The sequence below is a fragment of the Chanos chanos genome, chromosome 3 (genome assembly GCF_902362185.1).
Source record: "Chanos chanos chromosome 3, fChaCha1.1, whole genome shotgun sequence".
Lineage (NCBI taxonomy): Eukaryota > Metazoa > Chordata > Actinopteri > Gonorynchiformes > Chanidae > Chanos > Chanos chanos.
The window spans coordinates 47537105-47562515 of NC_044497.1; the positions used below are offsets into that span (position 1 = coordinate 47537105).

Genomic DNA, 25411 nt, shown 5'->3' on the forward strand with positions numbered 1-25411 from the left:
AGATGCTGATAGTAGGGGATCAATAGGGGATCAGTCGGGGGTGGGGGGGTGGCAGACATGGGTTAGTGGCAGGCCAGGCTGCAGGTAGCAGGCAAAGGCTTCTGCTCGTGTCTGAGAAGGCAGGGGGCACGGGGGACCAGACAACCGTGCCCGGGGGGTGAGGACAATCGATCCACAGAGGTTCTGACCCAGTGTAGTGGAACACCGGCCGGTGTGATGTGTGTTTGTGTGCGCACACGGATGCTGTGTCTTCAGAGTTTGTAAATGCTCATCTTATTCAGTGATGTTACACCTTGGAGCCGGCTTGCGCCAAAGCTTGGCTTTGTAATGCCAGGTTGGCACAGACAGACTCTGTTATGCCCCCTTGCTTGAGATGGGCTTTGAGCTGTGCTGGATTTGAGTTGGCAGTGCCAGGCTCCAGTGGACTGGCACAAAGTGCAGATGCCAGGAGGGAAGGGACTAGACTGGCACTAATGCCTTAATGATGACTGATACAACTGACACGCAGCTACAAAGCTGTGGACCGATAAGAGATGGATACATACACACAGAAATGCCGATTGAAAATACCATTGAGCTTACAGACACACACACACACAGACAAACCTATCACCAGCTACACTGATACAAAGCAAAATCACAAAAATAATACATACTAGTGTACCAGTGTATACACACACACACACACACACAGAGTAAATCTTCCCTCTGGTCCTTTCTGCCCTTGCTCCTGCTGACATGCTAAAGCATCTTATCTGCTGATGTTGTTTCGTTTTCTTTTTTTACTGCCCAAAGCCTCCAGACTAGCTCTGTCTACTTGCTTCAGGGTGTTTACTGTAAAAATGTGTCTCTCTCCCTGTTTTCAGCCATAACATCAAATAGGATTTTGGGTATTCCCCCGCTACCCGCAACATAGAATTGCTTTGGTTTTTTTTTCTTGATTTCTTTCACGGGTGAGTAGCAGACATAAGGAACACTGTATATAATTTAGTCTCGTCGGCTTATTAAGAATGTTCATCTGAAGTCAGTGTGTTTTGTGTTTGTAAATTAGTTGATATCACCAGTGAGCTTCTCAACTTTTAAACTCATCAGGATCAAAGCTAGCCATTTAGAATTTTAAAAAATGCATTTAAGTAAATGTGATTCTCAAAATCATTTAATAAAAAACTGCCTTTTTTTTTTTTTTATTATGGATAACTACTATTTGAACCGTACAAATAACCATATGTGAACATGTGTTGCTCATATTACATTAGAATAGAGTATCAAATAAGAGATATTTTTACATCTAAATTAGCATTGTACATTGAGCATTAACCCATACAGAATGGAGCAGTCAGCCATAAAGAGCTGACTGTGGTATGGCTGGCAGGGGTTTTGATTCGGGGGTGGGGGGGAGGGGGGGTCGGTGCTCCTGCATTTTGGTGTCAGTAGTTAGTGTTTCATTGATCTGTAGAAAAGCGCTTGAGACAAATCCAGCTGTAGTTCAATGGAGGAAGCAATTTATTCTTAATAACAATAGAGCAGCCCCTCTCACCTCACATCAAGAGACTGGGCGATTGTGTGTGTGTGTGTGTGTGTGTGTGTGTGTGTGTGTGTGTGAGAGAGAGAGAGAGAAGGAGAGAGGAAAAGGGCAATAGCAAGAGGGAAAGAGAAAAAAAAAAGAGGAAGAGGGAGCAATATACTGTGTGTGTGTGTGTGTGTGTGTGTGTGTGTGTGTGTGTGTGTGTGTGTGTATGAGGGTATGTGTATTTGAGGGAGAGAGAGAGAGAGTGGTCCAGCTGTGCTAGCACAGACAAGGTGTGTCACTGATGAATTACACACAGCTGGTTGCCTCTTCTGGCTGCCTGGAATCCCTCCACCCATACCTCATTTCATTTCACTCATTCATTTCAGCTACTGTAATGAGCATCTCTCTCTCTCTCTCTCTCTCTCTCTCTCCCACCCACATACACACAAACACATACGCACAGTTACTCTCTCCACCCTTGCATTCTCTTTCTGCTTCTTTCTTCTCTCTCACTCTCCCTCTCTCCCCTTCTCTCTCTCTCCCTGCTGATTATTCTCCTGCAGTGGAGTCAGTGCTGTAAGAGGAGGGGCTTTAAAACAGTTTAAATCTGTTTACCTGTTTACTAAGGCAAAGCTTGTTTATACACTATGTTACTGAACACAGTGCATAAACCTGCACTGGCATGATTTTTTCCCCCAAGCTTTTAGACTTCCATTCACACACACACACACACACACACTCTCTCTCTCTCTCTCTCTCTCTCTCACTGTCTCTCTTTAGCTGATTATACTGCTTTAATGAGAAACATAGCCGTGTTTACAGTTAAAGAGATCTGCAGAGCAGAGGACAGGCATGTGAAATATTTCAAACAATCCCACATCATTCTGTTTATCTCACATCTCACAACTATTGACCTCTGTAGTGTGCATTTTTTAACAGATTCATATTCAGCCTCATGCTTGACAATTAAATGTCTCATCACCCAGAAAGACCGTTGTGATGAAACTAAGGCCCTTTAGCTTACACACACACACTCACACACAAAACAGATCACAGGGAGGGGATATGAAGGGAGGGGCAAATGAACCCCTCCCCCTTTATTCTTGGGGTCTCTTTGAGAAGTGTTGGGAGTGGGCAGGCGCTAGGCGCGTCCAGAAATAAAAAGGTGACATTTTGGGGTCTTTTTTTCGTAATATTGATGGTGGATAGTGGTAAATGGAGCGGGGTCACTGTCCTTTCCTTGGCCGTATTGATTGGGCCTTCAGCTGCAGGCTGGGAGGCGCATGGCTCGGCCTGGGCTGTTGATAATCCACACAATGTCTCTGCCAGTGTTATTGACTCCGCTGCAGCTCCTGCCGTCGGCTCCCCATTTTTCACCCCGTCGCCATGACGATCATAATAAAACACAAGGATAGCGCTGCACTACCCTGCACTCTTTCCATTCTCCCCCCTCTTACTCTATCTTTGTCTGCGCCCCCCCCCCCCCTCCCCAACCCCCATCCTCCACCCCCTTTGTCTTTGCTGGTATTTAGGAAATCACTGATTAAAAATGTTCGTTTTTCACAGAATGGGTCTCCATAGAATTATAAAATGGATAGGAAATCAGTATTTAACATGAAAAATGGGGAGTAAAAAAGGTGTAGTATAGTTTCCCTCAAAGCTTGGCATTTATCAGTGCTATAGGGTGTTTGCATTGTGTGTGTGTGTGTGTGTGTCTGTGGGTTATTGTAGTAGAAGTGACGGTTTGGATGTGTAATTATGTACGTATTTGGTCATCTACTCATGTAGCGACTATATATTCAATATATGCATATCTCATTTGACAGAGAAAAAAGAGACAGATATCTGTACAGTTTGTCAAACTATTTATGTGAGATTGGCTCAGTACAGGAGATTTTTACAGTAGGGCTTTGATACATGTTTCAGTCATTCAGCTTTAGAATAAAGAAATACCTGCCAAGGATTATAGATGTCCATTTAGTACATGAAAATGTATTTTCTGTAGTCCCATACTGGAGTATTGTTCCAGCATTCCAACTTTGTGTTTTTGTACGTGTGTGTGTGTTCTTCTTTCTTGCGATTAAATGTGAGCCAGTGTCTATGGGTTGATGTCAGTGTTGATGGGAGTTTTATCACAGCTTCATTTCCCATTTTAATTCCGTGTTCTCATCAATTGAGCCGTTTCAACAAGTGACCATATGCCCCCCGACCAGTATGCAGCCACGGCGACAGGCAAATTTAATTACACAACTGGCCTGAGTGCTGCTCAATAACACAGCAGTGCTCACACACACTGCCTCTGCGGAATAATTGGTGAAGTGGAGCAGAGTGTTTTAAAGAACTGCTGGATTGGGGTGGATTTGGCCTTTATTTCTGCTTTAAAGTTGACCTTTGTGCTAGATCACAGCATGCTTACACACACACACACACACACATCCATATCAAGAGGACAGGGTGGGCCTCCACTCATATAGAAGCTATGTTACAGTCTCAGTAGGAATCATTTAGCTGGAATTTTTTATTCTGAGTATGGATTATTATTAAGCAGTCAAATTCTGTGGTAATATATGTATATATCTGAGTGTGTTGTTATTGAATGAGAAAATATTGTTATGTGTGGGAATGCATAGATGTCAGTCTGTTTGTTGGTCTGTCCACTTTTTTCGTTTTTCCCCAGTAGACTGTATTTGACTTTGAGTGTGAAGGTGTGTGTGCACAGTCGTGTTCATGCTCACTCACCCGGTGCTTTTGTCAGATAACACACACACATGTTGCAGCTGTCTGACTGGCAGAGATTCTCAGGGAAATGTCCATCTGTCTGTGGTGAGATTGCAGTATCCTGTGTGGGAGAGCAGACAGACAGTTAGATACAGCCGAGAGCCGAATTGATTGAAGGATTGATTTTGGGTTGTTTATAGTCGTCAAGATCAAATCATTCTCAGATCGGCGTCTGGGGACTCGAGTCAGCCGTGAATATTCACATCACACAAACTCGCAGAATATGGATATTTCTTCAAGAGACAAAAAAGAGACCCATATTAGAAATAGAGAGATTTTGTAATTTATTTTTTCCCAGGATATTTTAAGCTTGACTAGCTCCACACTATGGAAATTGAACAAACACCACTTTCCTACTCATCTCACTGTGGACCAATCAATCCAGGCCTCCATTGATTAGTGTGAAACCTGTAACTCATGGTTTCCTGTGCAAGTGAATAAGACACAATGCAGCAATGTCCCCAGTAAACAAAAATGTTACAGATCATCCAGATACGACATACAGTGTCTAACACACTTACTGGATTCAGGAGAGAATGGCTTGTGAGCCGTACATAGCTCCTTTCAGGATTCAATTTGGAATACCATAATTAACAATTACCATAATAAAATAGCAACAGAATTTAATCTAATATCTTTAACTTTATTTTTGTGGAGTTAGAGCAATGTTTCCTTCAGACAATGAATTTTAACTGTAGGCTGACTTTAGGCTTGTGTTGTGTTGTGTTAGCTTCTTAAAAAAAGTTTACAATATGCTTCATTTGGAGTGATGTTATATCTTGTTCAAAAACTACATGTAATGATCATTTTTTAGATGCTGCTTTTTGAAGTTTGTAATGTTTGTTGTGACTGATGAGTAATTGATATAAGTGGAGTGCAAAGTACATGTTATCATTTTGTTGTTTACCGTGGCATTTCTTCCACTTTTTTCTGCTATTTGGAGACCTGTAGAGAGTATAACTATGTTAATGCTTGTCATAAGTCATTCCTAGAGGAGTAGGCTTAGTTTACAGGGCTTTGCCACTGTGAGATATGTGTGAGAGCCAGTGCCACCAGCAATAAAAGTCCTGTAAGACCTCTCTTGCAGGAAATGTTTTAGTTTACTTGACTGTTATGAAAGTGTCCTGCACAAAAAAATTGTCTTAATTGATTCTTAATGGATCAGGCTTGCTGAGCCTGCTCATAATACATACATTCAACACATTCAATACAAAATCTCCAGCTCATCCCTATGGGTCTCATCCACTGTTCACACTCACACACTACAACACAGCTAGTAGGAGAATAACAGGCAATTTCTAGTGTTTATTGTCTGCATACTTGCTAATGGTTTGTTTGAAGTATATGTACATAGTGTTATGTATACATCTGTCTACATCTGTTATTTTCAGAGGGTGCTTTAATACTGATAAGCTGTATTTTTCATTAAGTACATTTCCCTCACGACAAATATTTTATGAAGCCCAGCATGCGCGATACACACGTTCGTGTGTTTGTATGTGTGCGGTTGTCATTCTGTGTGTGTGTGTGCGCGTGTGTGTGTGTGAATGAGATCCCAGTGCCCTGTGTCAGTGAGCCATCTCTTTAGGAGTGTGTTAAATCCCAGCTCTAGTGGAGGCTGGCCTCCCTGCTCGACCATCTGTTGTAACTTTGATCTGCTGCTGTGAAGTGCACACAGTCAGCCAGAGCACTGCAATCTCCCGTAACACTCAGCTGCATTTACTAATTAAACCCACAACTCTGCACCCTCACACACCCTCCTTACTCTGTGTGTGTTTGTGTGTCTGTGTGTGTGTGTGTGTGTGTGTGTGAGTGAGTCAGCACCTGTGTGTGAGATAACAACCACCTAAATTGTAACCATTGCCTCACTGTTGCCCCTGACATTTTCTCTGTTTGTCTCATACATTTTAGTTCAGCCTTTATGCTGCAGATTTTTCCTTTGATATGTGAGTTTTTCTTTAAAATATGGTATATATATACATTTATTAAACATTATGAACATTTTAGCAGAGCAGGAGTGTTATGTGCTATGGTAAAACCTTTACATTGCATTATTAAGGCAGGCCAGAGAGGCGGGGGCTCTGTTTGCTCTGCTCTCCTCCTCTGTCTAATTGGTCCCCCTGAGTGCTCACCACAGCCAGACTGTCATGGTTCCCACTTCCATTTTATCCTTTAAATCTTTACCAGGGATCTTCTCCCACTCATCACACACGCACATACACATGCATGCACGCACATACACACGCACATACACACACACACACACACACACACACACACGCACGCACATACACACACACATGCACAGTGCTCCTATGACCTGCCACCACAGCAGCTTCAGTGCTCCCCTTAAACAGGGCAGCGTTCGGACTCCTTATTCCTCCAGCTCTTCTGCTTGTTTTTACTCATTTGTCTGGTTTTTCACATGGATCTCTTTCTTGTCAGTATGGTTGAGAGTGTAGAGTGGAATCTCAATCACATTGCCTTGAAGCTTTTCCCCTTAACTGATCCTTTACAATTCAGTTCACCATCCAGTATATAGCGTTGTTCAAGGTGCCACATACGTGTGAGAGATAAAGCACTGCTCCTGCAGCTGCTCGATTAAAAAAATCCATGGAAACAACTAGAATGTATGAACATTGTTTACTCTATATTTCATAATCTCAAGATGTTTTTAAATCTTAGAAAGCATAGCTCAAGTGCTATGTACCTCACACTGTATATTAGTGAATAACATGTACCTTGGATAGACCAGCAGTAATACACCAGTATGCATTTGGGGATTATGTTTGTTTATGATCCAGAGTATAATTAGGGTATTAACTGTGGTTAGGATGACTGCATAGCAGTGTCCTGTGGAGTCCATTTGCAAGCACTTGTTCGGAGTGAATATAGGAATTATGGCTGAAGATGGAATTCAGCAACTGAATAATCATTTGCTTTTAAGCTGTCTAATAATTGGCTTCGTCTGTGGATACAAATTGAGTCGTCCAGCTCTGTTTGCGAATCCAGTCCTCCACCACAGGTGCCAGCATTCTTGGGGAATGATGGTAGAGGTCATTGCTTATCTCCAACCAAACTCTCCTGATTCCGGCCAATGTTCAGCTGCCAGCCAGTCAGCCAGCCTGCGACGTGGTGACGATTATTGATTGGCTGCCGGCAATCAGATTGTGGCAGTGCCAGCTGGGTGGAGTGTGTTGATCTCTCTGACTGAAATAAGACTCCATTTTGATTTTGGTTTGAGATGAGATTGGAGAGGCTGATAGATGTAATGGATGGATGACGGCCTGGAAATAGACAAGGAGCTCTCACAATGCAACAGAGCCGAGGCTGGACACACACACACACACATACAGGCTTATACAATCATTAACAGAACGAAATCACAAGCAGATGCTGACATACATTCTATCATACACATGCAAGCCATTCTCACAGAAATTCACAAATTCATTCACAAAACTCAACTTTTACAACACACTCTCTCTCTCTCTCTCTCTCTCTCAGACACATACAAACACACACTCACTCACACACTCACTCACACACACACACACACACTCACTCAAACAGCGGCTAGTAATTTCAAAGTGATAAACAGAACCAAAAACATAGTCTCCATGTTCTCTCTCATGGTCAGACACCTGTATGTCTCTGAACCCACTGCAGCAGATGCAGCATGGGGAATGCAGCCTGCTCTCCATGCCTGTGTGTGTGTGCGTGTGTGTGTGTGTAGGACCACATGACCGCAGAGATGTCCATCACTGGGCAGATGCCTCAATCCTTTATGAATGCAACCTTCAGCGTTTCCCCCGCCAGTCCCCAGATAGCAGGGGAAATCAGCTGGACAGCCCTTAAATGGTTTTTCTGTGGCTCACTGATTTCTGATAGACAGATTGATCACATTTGCAATAGAGGGTGACCCACTAGATCAGGGCTATTTCTCTCCCCAACACTTCACTTCTATATGTTATTTCTAAAACACATGAAGTCATGATGAGAAAAAGAGATATAGGAAATCATAAATCGCTGATTATCTTTACATTTCTAACTCACATGGTTGGGTTTCATAATTCTCTGAAAAAGAAAAAGTTCTTGGGATTTCCCAAAGTACTAAGATCATTTCTCCTCTTTCTCCTAACTGGATTTCTTATCTCTTCCAATAAGAGATGCAAACGGCACCATTTTCATTTCACCTTTAATGTCATGACACTACACACCACCTCCCCTCACTGTTGTGCACTCTCACTAATCTCATCCTCCATTATAAAACTAGTTCAAATAATTTTTTAGAATGATGGGTAGGAAAGATTATTATGTTACACCAGCTGTGTTCATTGTCCCCTGAGCAGCCGAAAAGATGTTAGCTCTTTCAGCTAGGTTTTACTGACAAATATCTTGCACACTGATCCGATCAAACCCGCAGATTTACTCCCTGTTATGCTCATATCTCAGAATGATGGGTAATGCTAATGTGACAGGTTTATTAAGTCTTGTCTCTAGACCCCATAATCACAGTGCGGCCTGGCCTGTCTCCTGCCTGTTTGGGTTATGTGTCTCCCACTGCTGGGTGGAGAGAAGTGCTGCTCTTAGATAATAACTGCTACACCAGAGGTCCTTTTAAAAAAATAGAGATTAACTGTAAGGTTTTAACTCTCTATGTATCTTTTTTTTTTTTTTTTTGATGGAGAGAGGTGGAGAGAGAGGACACTAGCCTATTCCGTCAGTTATCATTGCTAACAATAAATGCCAAATCCTTTTCAAAAGTATGACTGTACTGAATATTACTTTTGTACTATGGCTAATGGAAGCCAACTATTGATTTGACATAACCCCCAGCTATGGGTGGACTATTTGCACATTTTATATTTGGTCCTGGAGCACACAAATGTGATGTCCCACAGAAGCATCCCCGTGTGCTCATTGGTAGGCACTGACTTGCCTCACTCATAAGTTTGTTTGTGTGAGGCTTACGCTGTCCTGAGGATCAATGCAGTCCAGATTAGTCTCCTGTGCTATCTCTCTCTCTCTCTCTCTCTCTCTCTCTCTCTCTCTGCTGTATGTTTCACTGTGCGATTGGAGGCGCTGAAATATTGGCTCACCCTCTTAAACGCTTAACACTCTTTAAAAGCACTGTCCATGGTCTTAACATATGAGTGACCTTGATACATATCCATTTGCGTTCAGTTGGTTTGCCAGCAAACGTGAACAGAAATTCTTCTTTTCAGTGTGAACATTATGATTGTTGACCTGTAATAGTGTCTGTGTGAGAAAGCTTAGTAACACACATGCCTCATAACGGCCTTATATGACATGAAAGATTCACACCTCATTCAACAAAAGCACTACTCACTTTGGTTAAGCCTTCAGAGTTAAGTCAAGTTCAACCACTGTTGTTATTAAATGTAGAGGTACAGTTCGCATTTGTCCTTGTCCAGAGACATTTGTTTCGTGTACGACTGATAAAATTTTTCACTGAGAAATTTTCTCTAGCTGACTGTCCATTCTGAATGTTGTCAGGAACAAAACAGCATTAATACTGAAGCAGCATGAGTAATATTATGAAATAGTAACAACAGAGACAGTGAGTTCTCGCATAAGTATTATTCTTGCATCTATAATTTCCCTTAATGCATTTTGTGCTTGTTCTCATGTCAGCAACCCCAGGAGTCGAAAGGCTTAAGATTGTAAAATGACCAGACCTGTGGTACTGACATTGTCTTGTCTGGAGCAACTTCACTATATCCTCACTATATCCCGCTGATAATACTAAATGCACTTATATTAAAAAAAAAGAAGTCTGTTCTCACAAATCCAAATCAGCACATTTTGGAAAACACCCGCTGCCCAGATCCGGAGTAGGTGATAACGTTTTACAGAAAGTCAATATGCTTGGAGGCCTGGTAAAAAGGAGGTAAATAATTGAGAAGGGAAAGAGTAGAGCTGGATAGCTTCAAAAGACTATGGACAGGTAGTCTTCCCAGATTTCCCCAAAAGCTACTCTGTCTAGGGGATGAAAATCAATATGAGGGACATACACCTATCTCTTAAAAATCAGCAGAGTTCCCTTCCCCGTCCTCTGTTGACAGTTTTGCTGTGTAGTGAGTGTTTGCATTTTTACATTTTTAGATTCTTACACACACACACACACACACACACACACTCTATCACTCATTGATCTTGTAATGAACATATAAGTATTGCCAAGGAGCTCTGTAGACAGTTTGTTGTAGAAGTAACGAAGTAACTTAGTGTTTGTCCCGATGTTCATAACTTTACATAGTCCCAAGTGTACACAGTCTCCATTTATTCCGTTAAAGATCCCAGTTCTACTTGTCAAACAACAAAAGAGACGTGTTATTTTATTCTTGAGCTGACTTCTGTCACACAGTGTAATACTGTTGCCCGCTGTTTCAATAAAAAAAAAAAAATGCACCCGTTCCATTTAAGGCCATGCCAGAGGCGCTGTGAAGCTCTCAGTCTGTGTGTTGACTCTGAGCCTGGTTTAGTCTGCAGTGTTAGTGTGAAGGGGAGAGTGGCATGTAAAACCAGGATGGGAAGTGTAATTAAAATAGTCCTGCTGTGCCTTTATTTCTCATGCCTCTGTGCTTCCTCTCTGATAGGATTATGGACTATTGATTGTAAAGTGGTGAAGAATAGGGCTCCCCTCCATGTGAGCACACACACACACACACACACACACGCATACAGACTCTCTCTCAACTAGGGACTCTAAGAGGTCATCTTTAAAAAAAAAAAAAAGAAAAAAAGAACGGCATCACCAGCACTAGGTTATTTCTGTTATCAGTGCTGTGTAATATATTACATGCTTTAAGAATAAAAAAAAAAGTGTTTTTAAGAGAATAAACAATATCAGAGATATTGAGCTGAATCTTTTATGTATTCTCAGCAGCCACTAGGTATTATAGGTAAGAATGTAATTATTAAATTATTGTGAATTAGGTCATTAGTAGCAGCACAATATTTTGACCAAAGCTCCTCACGCTACACTTCATATGTAACTCATAATTGTTTAATAACTGAAAAGGTGATTTAATATTTCATCTACTTCTGTTTGTTCGCAGACAGAAGATAAGGTCAGTATTTAATAATTGGCAAAGTTCAGCATTGCTTCCTTTAACACACTTAACATGACTGACGTCAATCACAATACACGCTGTCACTGTCATTTATGCAACAAGAATGTGTTTGTGCACATGTGCATGTGTGTGCGCATATGTGCGTGTGTGTGTGTGTGTCTATCAGTCTAAACACTGGATGCAAGTAAGTATGATAGTGTATAATCACATTGGTTAATATAGGACTTTTCTTAGGAATGGCTGACATATATGAAAAGGATAGTGATAATACAGGAAATGGTTTGTGTTTATGTTGTCTGTAGGCAGATCACTCACTGTTGCCCCCCAGTCACCCACCAGTTCCTCATATGCCACAAAACTATGCACTGCGTCTGAATTATTCACTGTATGGAAATATTTCACTTGTGTAGCAACAACATCACTGACTTGGAACTGATGAGACATGCTGATGTCTTGTTTAATTAAAACAAGCAATCACCAGCCACGCAACAGATGCTTTCCAATTACACAGTACTGTACTCATCAGGACTCACTGGGCCATGATGTCTGTATTGCGCTGTGATTTTTACAATGGCACTTCAGTGGAACATAAATCCCCTCTTCCCTCCTCACCTAATCTGTATCTCTCTCTGTCTCTCTCTCTCTCTCTCTTTCTCATGATGAGCTTCCCATCTGGGAGAGAGAGAGAGAGAGAAGTCGTTCTGTTCACAGTGGCTCCAGCCAGAGAGAGAGAGAGAGAGAGAGAGAGAGAGAGAGAGAGAGAAGTCGTTCTGTTCACAGTGGCTCCAGCCAGAGAGAGAGAGAGAGAAGTCGTTCAGTGCACAGTGGCACCAGCCAATCCCCTGTATGCTGCTGTTAGTCCTGTTGAACTCTCTCTGAGGGATCAGACTGTGCTGGGTTGGGCTGAGAGAAGCTCTTTCCATCCACAGCATGAGTCCCTGTGAGCATATTCTTCACTACAGCCTGCCTGCACCTCCCAGCGTGCAAACCAAAGCAGCTCATTCTCTCCTCTGACTAGAAAGTGGACTTTGACATGACAGCTTTCAGTGTACACCTACATGTGTCTGTTTGTTTACTATATTAAAAAAAAGGTAAAGAAGTGGCAACGTGTTTCGTAATGCGTTCGACCCCTTGCAGTGTATCATTTATCGTGTAATAAGGAATGAAGTGATGTGAATGTGATGAGAGAGGTAGGTTGCTGTGGAAAGAATGGATAGCTCAGCCTAGTGGCTCTGATCCCAGGAGAGTGGAACAAAGGAGAGGACAGTGGAGTCATAAATAAGGTTATGGAATCTTACACTGAAACCAGAGAACCATAGGTTTCGCTGGAATCGGGTTGACTGCTGCGTTGGGTGACAGTTCTTCCTGTGGAATCTTGGGCTGGTCTAAGATGAAAATTCTCATTTCTGATCTAGGATCAGGACTGCAGGGCAGTGCCGTTGCCTCTACCGCTAGAGGAGCTGGAGAGATGAAGAGACAGATAGACCATCACACAGCCACAGAGCAGCACAAATGAGCGACAGATATTGACATGCAGTTTTCATGATAAATGTATTTCTGTACGCTTGCTGCTCAAGGTCACTCCTTGCCTACAGAGTGTGTGTGTGTGTGTGTGTGTGTGTGTGTGTGTGTTTATGTCTTTGTCTGTGTGTGTAAGGCTGAGGAAACAGACAATCCACATGTATCTGTTGTATGCTATGTATGTCTTTAGACGGTGTTATTGTGTGTGTGCGTGCATATGTGTGTGTGCGTATGTAAATGCATCTCTTTGTCTCCAGTTTCTTTTTTTCTCTTCCACTCCTTTTTTTTTCTCTTCCACTCCTACCTTGTGTTTATTTTGTTATTGTGCTATAGCTTGTGGCAAACTCAGATATTTTCGACGATGCTTTGCAACTTTCAACAGTTTTGCTGGCAGTCAGTCTTTTAAATGGCAGATTTTTACTCTACTACAGTGTGAAAGCGTTTCTCTCTTGTTTTGTTCTCCATGGCAGAATAGTATTTGCGTTTTTGCTGTGGAACCACATGAGAGGGCCTTTTCGTCTCATATTGATCTCACTCTCTTAGACGTCAGATTGTCTACGGCTTCACAGCTGCAGCTCTCTCTCTCTCTCTCTCTCTCTCTCTGTTTCCATGAAGCCTCAAGCTGCAGTAGTTTTCTATACTGTCTGTGCTTAGAGTCTCCTGAAAACAACACCAATTTACAGTCCAAACTTCAGCTCCTGTTCTACCTCTTCATTAATTTCCTCTGTCCATCTGGATGCCTGATGTTTCCTGTTTCTGCCAGAGGCATGATTTTTTTATTTTTATTTTATTCCTATAGCACATAGGATTGATGTAATACTTTTGAGTATTACAGTACTATTTTGAGAATCAGGTTCAAAGTAGTATTTTGAGAATCCAGTTTAAAGACTTGAGTGTACGGTATTGCACACCTTTGCATTTCCCCTTGTCATTAGATGTGCTCTCTCTCTCTCTCTCTCTCTCTCTCTCTCTCTCTCTCTCAGAATATCCATGGGCATAAGGGTCCTATTACAGCCGTGTCTTTTGCTCCTGATGGACGTTACCTGGCCACCTATTCCAACACTGATAGTCACATTTCCTTCTGGCAGGTAAGGGAAGGCTCTCTCTCCTCTTCTTCTGCTTCTTCTCACCTGAGCCACAGAGAGACAGAAGCAAATAGAAGAGAAACGGGAGGTGGTTTGCACTAACATATCTCAGCTCAGTAAAGCCAACTCAGGCTAGACAGAAGTCCTTCATATAACCATTTTAAATTGTATTTATTTCAACCAAGAATGACAAAAATGACCAAATGACAAAATATTTCCATTTCAAAAATTGTAATTCCATGAACATCATATCTGAGACAATACAGCTGTTCTTGTAGGGAAAAAGTGACAATATACTGAAAACCTTGCTGCAGATAATCGAGCACAGCCCTTATCTCATTATTTCTCTCTCCTGCTGGCTTGTGTATATCTTCAAGCTGCATATCCCTAACACGCGTCTTTTCCTAGCGACCATATACAGTATCATTAGTGTTTGCAGGACAGAGTCCCCCCTTTCACATGTCCTGTGCCCCCCACTTTTCCTTCCCCTCTCTCCCTGGTGTATGTGTATGTGTGTGTGTGTGTGTGTGTGTGATTGTGTCTCTTCCCTGGTTAATGACATTACTGTAAGCTTAAACCATGGCTGCATGAGCTCTCCTGTGTGTTAATGAGCTCTCAGACCCTCCAGAGCCCCCCATCCTGGCGTCCAGTCACCACCACCTCACTCAGCCCAGCCCAGAGTGAAGGAGACGGGGGGTCTGATGCTGGGGGCAGCTCAACCCATTCGGTGGATCGCCTGCCTTTTTTGTTTGTGTGTCTGTGTTTGTAGACTGACTGACTGAAACTAATGGAACCTTATCTTAGGCTGTGTGTGTGTGTGTGTGTGTGTGTGTGTGTGTGTGTGTGTGTCTTACACACTCTGCACCTCCTCATGTTCAGATCAATGTCTCTTTTCCGCATCTGGGCCCCTCTATGCTCAGATGGGCTTTCACATGCCAGCCACGGTACATGCCATTAACATGCGCCAAGACTTTTAATATCCACTATTAATAATAAGGGCAGATTTGTTGTCTTTCTGAACATCATAACATATAATAGAGATAGGTTACTTGATGCAATACCTGAATTTTACCTGGATGATATGGGTTTTGCCTTGGTTTAGAAGCGTTCTGCCTCTTTCACTAATGTTTTTAGCTGAAGAACCTTCCCAAAAGTCCTCTGATCCATCTTTTTCATGTCATTTAGGTTTGTGAGGTTGAGCTTTAATGGTCAAAATCTGACCCGGACTAACCGAACATCATCCAGAACCCTTAAAGAGATTTAATCTATGCTGAACTGTTAGTTGTGCCACACTTACCAGAGTTTCTCTAAATGATATAGTCTCAGCTCATCCGAATCTGACTTTGTCATGTCTCATCCCATTTTACCTTTTAAGCTCTGGGATTGATTTATCACTCGCAGTCTAGTGTTGGCTTGCTTAGTCCTAACCTGTCCTAAATTGGGCAAAATTTGTGTTACTTTTTTCTGTCATTATTATTATTATTATTATTATTATTATTATTATTATTGATCTGTAACTGTGTAAAAACACCCATTCTTGGTCATAGGTGAGTGCTGTTGTGGACTAATGTAAGCATGTTAAAAACATGTTCTCCTATTTTCTTTCCTCAGATGAACACCTCTCTGTTGGGCAGTATTGGCATGTTGAATTCAGCTCCTCAGCTGCGCTGCATTAAAACATACCAGGTCCCTCCAGTGCAGCCTGCTTCCCCAGGCTCCCAGAATGCCCTCAAACTGGCCCGCCTCATCTGGACATCCAATCGCAACGTCATCCTCATGGCGCATGATGGCAAAGAGCATCGCTTCATGGTCTGAGGTTTGCAGGGGGTTTAGCAACGGTCCACAGTGACCTTTCACCTCCCCCACTTCCTCCTCCTGGCTGTATCCCAGCCACCAGTAGGAGGAGGTGCACCGTTTACACTCACTCTTTCAGTTGTTTACATTGTTATCCATTCCTTTTTTTAAACTGGTTTTAAATTTTGCTCTTCTTTATTTAACAAAAAGTGAAAGAAGTGAAGTGGGTTTTTGCCCCCAAATCTTTTGGGTGTTATTTGGATTCTGGAGGGGCGTGAATCTGTAGATCGGAGGACAGTTTGTCTCTGCCTACTGATGGCTTTGAGGCATTATGAACTTGTGGGAAATGTAGTTTTAATTTAATTTGCACGAATTGTTACCAAATGAAATGTGTTGTGGTACTTCACCTGCCTCCCATTTAGCTCTCTGAGCGGCTGTTAACGTTGTAGATCATCCCTGCACTAGAGACCAATCAAACACACACACACACACACTTATCTTAAATCTTCACATCAGCAAACACAAGAAAGACCAGGTCACACTTATCACTAAACATGTCTTAGTGGGAAAATAAAAATCATATCGTGTTGTATCATTTAAAGACAAAAAAAAAAAAATCACATATCACCATGAATGTGTCATAAAGTAGCCTGTTGTGTTCCTGTGTAATGTTTGTTAGTCTGTGAGTTTTCTCGTTTGTTTTTTTTTTTTGGTTGAATATTTGGTAGATTATTGTGGGAGGCACTGGGATGTAATGTAAATGCATCTATCACCATAATGAACCCATGAGAGTGGTGGTGAACAAGCCCAGTGCTAGCCCTCTGTCTCCCTGTTCTCGCCCCTGCCTCCTCTTGTAGATAGAAGCCAAGAGAGTAAATAAAATCACAGAAGTATATTTTAGAAAGCTATTTAATATATATATCTATACCTGTATCTGTAGCTTGAGTGATTCACACAAAATCCTGTACTGTTACAGGAGGAGGTGACGGAACTGACAGAACAGAGGAGACTGAAGTGTCAGTACCGTAACTCTGTCCTGTACCATTACAGGAGGAGGTGACGGAACTGACAGAACAGAGGAGACTTAAGTGTCTGTACCAGAACTCTGTCTGGACAGAGTGCCTCCTCTCACCCTGAACCTGCTCTTCATTAGCACAGTAAAAGCCTCTACCACCACCCAGCACACCTGCAAGCCCAAGCGTGTCAAAGCTTTTCACAACCCCTCACACCCCCACCTCTCCCAAAACCAACAACAACCAAAAAAAAAAAAAAAAAACCCTACTTTTTTCACCATCCCCTTTTCACAATGCTGTCTGACAGCTTTGAAGGCCTTGACTTTCCCAGTCAAGCAAACCTCCCAAGATCTCAATCTACCCACCTCAGCGTACACTACCGTAATGGTTTCAGAAAATGTGCTTTTGGCAGTTTTTTACTGTTAAAAAAAAAAAAAGGGAGAAAGAGAAAAGCTCAAAGATGGAAAAAGAGAGATAGATAGAGGGAATTGTGAGTGAGGCTGTATCTCTAGAGGCATACAGCGTGGAAGACCTCATGAGATGATCTTGGATACACACTGACATCTCCAAAAGGAGGAGCTGAAATACACTATTCACCAGTGAGTCCTGTACATAAGTAAGGCAGATATCACTGCAGACTTGGCTGCTTTGTGTTTCCACGTTATAACAAAGCAGTGTCCACCAAAAAAAACAACGATCATGGCACAGAAGATTCTGGAGTGTCTTTAAAAATGCTTTTCATCTGATTCATTTGCCAACCGATACTCTGAACTGGTCACGTGACCATAGCGTGCAAGAGTTTGTATTACAGAAATCTTTTTGAACCGACGAGTGAAGAGAGGAAGCCATTTCAGATTGGTCGTGACAGTGAGATCTGTTTTTTCTGTGGATACTTTGCTATGAAGCTATGGCACTGAGATTGTGCTTCGACTGACTGGTACAGATTCAGAATTCTTAGGCCTTGTAGTGTATCCCAAAACATGATATTTTCCCGTTGCTTTCAGTATGTAAATGCTATCAGACCTGACAAATGCGCAGCATAAAAAAAATAAGATGTACTACACCAGAAGCATGCAACGCCATACAGGTTCATATACAGCTGCAGACGTGAGACTTCTCAATGTAGCACCAGATCAGGAGTGGTTGTAATGTGGGTCTTAGAGAAGAGTAGTTTAGTCTGGTGATTAGTCCTAGCCTGGCTGCTTGCTTCTGTTCCTGTGGCAGAGCAAATGGACTCATTGTTGTTGCTTTTTTTTTTCCCTTCCATCCTATCAGTCCTTCAGTCAGTCAGTCAGTCTGCCAGGCCTAATGAGCAAAGAGAACTCCTCTCCTTATCCCACTGACGCAGGCACTCTCATCATCCTCTACCGCTGAGTCAGAGAGAGAGAGAGAGAAAAAATGCACTGTGCACATTAAGCATCATTTCACTTGAGAGTAGTGTTTCCTGAGTTTGGTCTTTTGAAGAATGCCATTTAGCACGGCTTCTTTAGCATCTGCCTGCAGGCTTTGCGTATGGATGAATGCTACACACATAGCTTGTCTACCCTAAAGACATAGAGTCATTCATCCTTATTTCTCAGTAAATCTTTAACGGGTTATGCAAAAAGTCTTCCAGACCTGCTGTTTTTGAGTCAAAAGAACACATCTAGGAAGCTACTTCAGTAGTTCTCTTTCCAGGAAGAACACATCCAGGAAGCTACCACCCCCCATTCTCTCTTCTCCCCACCACTCTGCATCATGCTAGTTGTTGTCATTACCTTTTGGCCACAGACAGGAGAGCGTTAGGCATTGTGGGATACCCAAAGGGGTATCCTTCTCTCATCTCCATAACAGTGGGAGTGCTGCACTAAAACTATTCCCACCTGCTTCTGTGGACATGAAGGAACCTTCTTACATCCTTTATGGTCCAGCTCAGGATAGTTCTGCCTTCATCTGTCACACACGCTTTGCTTAAAGATTGAATTCCCCAATGTGATATTGGTGTCTTTTGTTGTTGTTTTGAAAGGTTTTTGAATTGAATTTTAGTTAAATGTGATTTTTTTTTTTCTGCTCTCCTTTTCTCCTTTATATCCCTCTTTCTCTCTCCCTCTCTCTGCACTCATTCTTCTGGCATGCCTCTTCACGTACAACACACAGGTCAACACACAGTCCTCTGTCCCTTCTTTCTCTCTCTCTCTCTCTCTCTCTCTCTCTCTCTCTCTCTGTCACGGCCTGTCCCTCACTCCCTCTCTCTGCTGTGAAGGACGCAGCGGTGTTACAGTGTGGGTTTTTAGCTTTCCACTGATCTGGCAGGGCTGCATTTGGAATTGCCCTTCTTGTAAATGTCTCTACATAAAAGAACGTTTATTTGTAAGAAACTGAACATTATCTAGTGTGGTGCTAGTGTGCTGCTCTGCCCCTGTAGATGTGAGAGTTGCTTCGCGCTTGACGTGTGTGTCGCGTGCGCGCGTGTGTGTGTGTGTATGTGTGTGTGTGTGTGTGTGTGTGTGTGTGCTAACGTTCATTGGATATATTGAAGATGTACTGTAAAGGCTGTGTTTAAAGAAAATCTATTGTGTAAAAGTCTGTGTTCAATAAAACTGAGATGTCTCATGCTGTGTTTCAAGGTGACTGACTTATGTACACTTTCAGTATGCACTAACAACACACCATAGCACCTCCAGTTCATGTCAGTGAAAGCACAAGCTACTGTACAATAAGCTATTGAACAAGATTATCATAAAAAAGAAAACAAAGTAAAACAGGGAAAAAACAGCTGAGGCTATGTATCTGTGTTAACAGTGGTTAAATAAGTAGCATGGTGCTATATCTTTGCCGTATTAACAGCGGCTCATAATGAATTTGATTGAATGCACCCTTAAGACCCAAATACACACTGACAGGAAAACACTTCAGCACTGTTTTGTGCAAAGCTCTCTTTTAGAAAAGCGGTGAAGTTTTAATTTGAGGGTTTGTCTCTTCCATCAAAAAAAAAAACAACTCTTATGTTCAAACTGATTTCTCAAGATGAAAGGTTAGGGGCTTGAGGAGCCAAACTGGTCCTCCAAAATCGAACAGATTGGATAATTACCTCGACCCTCGTTCCTTGATGTATCTTTTCATCAAAAATCCCTGTGAAATAATGAGACCACAGAGAACAGCCATCAAAGCCCAGCTCTGCCATCATCACACTAATGATGCCAACTTAACGTCCTCACTTAAAAAGCAATCAAGAAACTGCCCGTGATTACCTTGAATTTCTAATCATACATCGCCAGAGAAAATTAAATCAATATCATGTGAATGCTTCACAGATTTGTTTGCCAATTAAGGTCATTACTTATTAACCGCCAATGCATTTGCATTTTTGGTATGTTTTATTTATGAATCCTCTTTTAAAATTTTAATGTGATTAAGGAACGTCATACTACAGAGACAGGATGTTAGTCCTGGGGATTTAGTTATGACTAAAAATGATTTTGAAATGATAACGGTTTAGTGAAGTATTGCATACATTCTATAGAGCTTTTTTTTTTTTTTTTAAACTTGAATTAGTTAAGGATGTGAAATTCCCAGACTGATTATCCGATGATTGCCGCCAAATAACGTGAATCTAATCGTTCAAAACCTCATATATGTAATGAAGGCGGAAGACCAGGTCATTATTTCTTAATCTCCTTACAGTAACATGCAATCAGCTTTGAGGTTTTGCTGTCTTTTTAACTCTAATGAAATGTACATTTCATACCATTAAGAGGGTGATATCATAAGGTAACATTGTATTATCATGAACTTTCTATTGTGTACATTTTATGTTATCCTAATAGAGGTGTAGTATTCAGGAGTTCTGAACTACTTAAATGATCATTGTCAAAGTAATTCTGCCACAGTGTTTGCCGTTCTTGTGTGTCTGTGTGTGTGTGTGTGTGTGTGTGTTTATTAACATTGTAATATTAACAAAGAGCCCTTTTATGAATGATTTTCTTAAATAGTCCATCTGAAGCACATATTGGTGACATCAGAGAACCTGGTTGAGGTTTCTGTACCACAGAAAGAGAGAATAAATACAGTCTAAACCACTGGAGGAGAAAAAGAGATACAGAAGGAGGGATGAAGCCCAGTGTAGCGTTACAGCCCTGGGCGTCGTGTCAGTGTCCCGTCATACCTGACCCAGGGGGGGAGCTTGCCATATTTGTCACTCCGGTTGAGGGGACACAGCAACCGAAGAGAAAGCTGGGAGAAAACATGACACTAATACGGAGGCCAAGCTGGCCGGTGCTAACTGAACTTTCACCCTTCACCCCTCACCCTCCTCCCTGTCTCTCTCTCCGCTGCCACTGCTGCAGGGGAAAATCAATAGCAGCCAGTCAGAAGGAGGATATTTCCTGCACCCTAACTAGCGGATACGCACTGACAAGGCCAGGCCTAGACACACACACAACAAAGGAAAAAAGAGAGAGAGAGAGAGAGAGAGAGGGAAGAAGAGCGATTTGTAAAAGGCTGGCACCTCAAGGTTTCTCTCTCTCTCTCTCTCTCTCTCTCTCTCTCTCTCTCTCTCTGTATAATGGAGCAGAAGAAGGGAGAAGAGACGCTCAATAAGCACAAATACCAAAAGGTCAACTGCCGAGCCAATGAATGTCAAAAACACAACAGGACCTGACGTAGACCCGCTACATGCTTGTGCCAGACTGCCTCTTACAACACACTCTACATATAACCTACATCAACCTTAGCAAAATTACCTCAAATCTTCACACTAATGATCTTCGAAGGAAGATGACTTTCCGTATCTTCACTAATAAACACAATCTCCCTCACACATGATTTATTTGTTTAGCATTATGCTTAGCATTGTTTAATACTGACAGCATTTGAAACCAGGGAGCTATGGTCTCTGGCCCTTAAGTGTGAGTAGATGAGAGGAGAGTTGGGATCATAGGGAAGGGAGGGGGTATCAGTGTACAGGTGTATAACCCTTTGTGTAGCTGCCTGTCACCCCAATTTGCTTCAGGATTGGACTGCACTGACCGTGGAGGCCAGGCAGCATATGTGCCCTCACAGCTGGGAGGAGGGGTACAGCTGGAGTCCAGTGTGTATGGGTCTCATTTGTGTGGACTGTGTGTGTGTGTGTGTGTGTGGTGCAGCGACCTAGATTAAGGCTTGTTAAAGGTGTGTGTGGGTTGGTTATGGGTGGAAAGGGTTACATGTTTGTGTCTCTGGTGCAAAGTATTGTGTATCTGAACTCTGACTGAAGACCTGCAAACCAGAGACTAACCACCTGGGGAATCTCTAATAATTTCATCTTTAACAACTGAACCTCAGATTGGAGGTCCGGTTCTTGAGTTTCTGTTTGTGTCTGTTTCTCTCCCTCTTCTACAAAAGCTGCACCATAGTCCATGCCTCAGCAGTCACTTTATCAAGATCAGTGAAGAGTTAGCACATTTCTAACTGTTGGAGGTGCACAGAGGGGTACAGAGCTTTAAAGACCAAAATGTGTGGAAAACACTAATGTTCTACCTTAGAGGTATTTTCCTGTTTAGTATTTTCACAGAAAAAAAAGCAAAATGAGATCTTTCTCTGTGTCTTGGAAAAATGTTATATGACTACATAAAAACCTCTTTTACTTGAAGTTTGCTTAACCTTGACTGATAGTCATCACATCCATCAAAGATGTTAGCTGAAACCATTTGGCTTCATTCTTTGATTATGCCAATATTGTTATTGAATCCTTATGGAGTGATTTATGAGCTGACACAGTTATGACTGACACACACTTGATTCTCCACAATCACAAACCATCAGGAACCTCCAAACACCACCAGCACGCCGTCAGTCTAACCACACCCTTACTGCACCACAGGAATGCAACAACACCCATCCCTGTCAATTAGTACAAAGTGAATTTTATCATTTGCCGTTTTGCCTTTACCTGTTGGCTGCTATTGATCCACTCCAAATTAATTATAGTGCAGCTGTTAATCTATAGGGCTCAGGCTGGGTTCTCTCCCTGTCTATCTGAGGTATAGTGTAGGATTAGAGACCTGAACCCACAGCTGCTGAATAGTGTCCAGAGACCTTTCTACTGCCTGATTGGAATCCGCCCACAATCAATGCTTTTACTGCACAGAAACGCAAAGTCCGGAGAAAGATGGACGGAGGAAGATAGAAGGGGTTTCGTCGAACGCGTGAACCCTGGATTGAGGCCGGAGGGGCAGTGGTCAGTGAGTCTTGTGGACAGAAGGTTGTGCTAAGCTGCTTTAGCAGCCCGCCGAATCAGAATCAAGAACAGGACTGGCTGTAGATCATATCTCAAGGTGATAGTGACCTTCGACCCCTGGTAGAGCGGCAGGCCCTGCTGCCATTTATCATACAGTCCCTCGTCCACCCGTTCCTTAACCATTTTAAAGTCTGCAAACATTAGCTATTGATTTTATTGACTACGCTCTGCAATCTGCTGCAAAAAGCCACAGCATCCTATATATCCCTTGTTCCCATCTTTTTCTGCTCTCCTCCACCTCTTCATACAGCGCTTCTTCTTCTCCCTCTCCATCGCTCTCTGGAGTCACTGTGCAGTCGGTGATATTTTTCAGTCCTGCTGCCGAGGAGAAAGGGAGCGGTCGGCCATATTGGCTGAGGAGGATACGGTTGCGATTCGGAGTTGTGGCCATTTTGTTTGGAGTTGCAGAGGATGCCCTCTGTGTGCGTGTGTGTGTGTGTGTGTTTGTGATGTGGCAGGACAATAGCAAGAGTGAGGGCAGATGGTAGGGCTGAGCAGTGACCAGGACAGATTTTTTTTTTTTAGAGGGCAGTGAAATCTCTGTCTGATGCCTCTGGGGTGCTGCAAACAACAGCATCCCATTTTATTGTGTCTCCACAAACAAACAACGAGAGCGCAAAGAGAGTAGAGGAGGCAAGTGGAATAATCTGTGTGTGTGTGTGTGTGTGTGTGTGTGTGTGTGTGTGTGTGTCTGCACATGCATAAATAAGTGTGTCTGTGTGTGCGATGCAGCATCGCAGTTTTGATGTCTGCATATTTGTTGTGGGATAAGAAAATTGATGGCTGCCACTCTATATGTACTCCCAGACCCAGTTTTCTGAATCTGTAGAGAGAATTGAAGACTGAGAGAGAGAGAGAGAGAGAGAAACTGAGAGAGAGATAAGTGGGAGCAGTGGCATGAGGCTGAAACAAAAATGAATTACTGCCACCTAACAGAGACTGGTCAGACTGCACACTGACTTCTCTGCTTATATGAACTGAATGGAATGGCAGACTGGAAACCTGGACTAAGTGTGCTATGGTAATCACTATTTCTCTGCCACTGCAGAGAAACTGGCATTTTTTTGTTTGTTTGTTTGTTTATTGACATTACAACATTCATGTAACTCTATACTGCTATTTAATTTATCAAACAGGCTGTTGAAATCAGAGATTGCTAAACCTGTTTTTTTTCCTCACTAGATGTAGGCAAGAATATGAAATACATTAAATGAGAAATAGACTTGATGAGGTTAAAAAAAAAAAATCACAATAAACCTACAGAAATTAAATTATGTTATGAGTGCAGTGTACCTAAAATCTTCAAATAGGCCCTATATATTATTTTATAGTGTGAAACTTCAGACGGAAGCCTGAAATTACAGAACCAATATCACTGTTTCATTCCTTTTTGCATTTCAGGTGCCACTTTCTTTCTTCTTTTCTGTTTCGTTTCTTTCTTTCTTCCTTTCTTTTTTTTTTAATCTCTTATAAGTCTCTTTTTTCCATTCTTTGTGTAGCAGCTGAGTTAACTAGCAGGGGGCAAAGGCAGGTTGGGTGTGTTTAAACCTGGCAGATGTTAGCCCTGAGATTTAAAACATTCCATTAATCCTATTTGGTAACTGAAAAGACCTTTAACGAGGTGAATGCGCTTGGAAAATAGTAAAAGTCGGTGAAACGACAGCTTGTCGTTCTGAGGCCCGCCATGACAACAAACACTTGGCAAACGGTTAAATATAAAAGAAGCTTTGACGACTTAAATGCTTACATAATTGCGCGGACTTCTATTCTATATGCTTGATACGGTTCTGTAGCGTTGATTTTTCGATTTCAGCACTTAAAAATGAGAGGAGCTTTTTGACCTGTTTACTTTTTCGTTGACAAATTATAATTAAATAGCTTTCAACTTGCGTAGAAATTTATGTGGGCCTATGTTGATTTTAAACATTTAGTAGTAATAAAAGTAGCCTTGTAACAATAACAATAAAAAAAAAATAAAAAATAATAATAATAATAATAATAATAATAATAATAATAATAATAATAACAATAATAATAATAATAATAATAATAGGTTTATATGAAACCAATTAAAAGTATGTAAAATTGTACAAAAACTGAAATGAAATATAATAAATCATTGTTATTCATATTTAGAGCACAGATTTCAGACTTTATCTAAAGGTTAACTCAAAAGAGTCCGTTGTTTGTTCAAATGGATTAATGGTAAAAATGATCAGTTATCCATTTATTTGCTTCACCGTATGTTTTCATTAGATTGCACATGCTTTTACATTTAAGAGGAGAAAGGCCATTAAAAGAAATAACCAGACCATTAAGTTATTATGACACAAGATTGGAAAATGTTGAGCCAT

General features: G+C 41.8%; 1 protein-coding gene across 1 annotated transcript in view; it reads left to right on the forward strand.

Annotated features, from left to right (window-relative positions):
* Positions 1 to 15914, forward strand: part of wdr7 (WD repeat domain 7) — a 132083-nt gene extending 116169 nt beyond the window's left edge. The window contains exons 29-30 of the mRNA XM_030768533.1: positions 13893 to 13997; positions 15606 to 15914. Of these exons, the coding sequence (XP_030624393.1) occupies positions 13893 to 13997; positions 15606 to 15809 (309 nt within the window). The 3' untranslated portion in view covers positions 15810 to 15914. The remainder of the gene's footprint in view (positions 1 to 13892; positions 13998 to 15605) is intronic.
* Positions 15915 to 25411: the final 9497 nt, after the last annotated feature.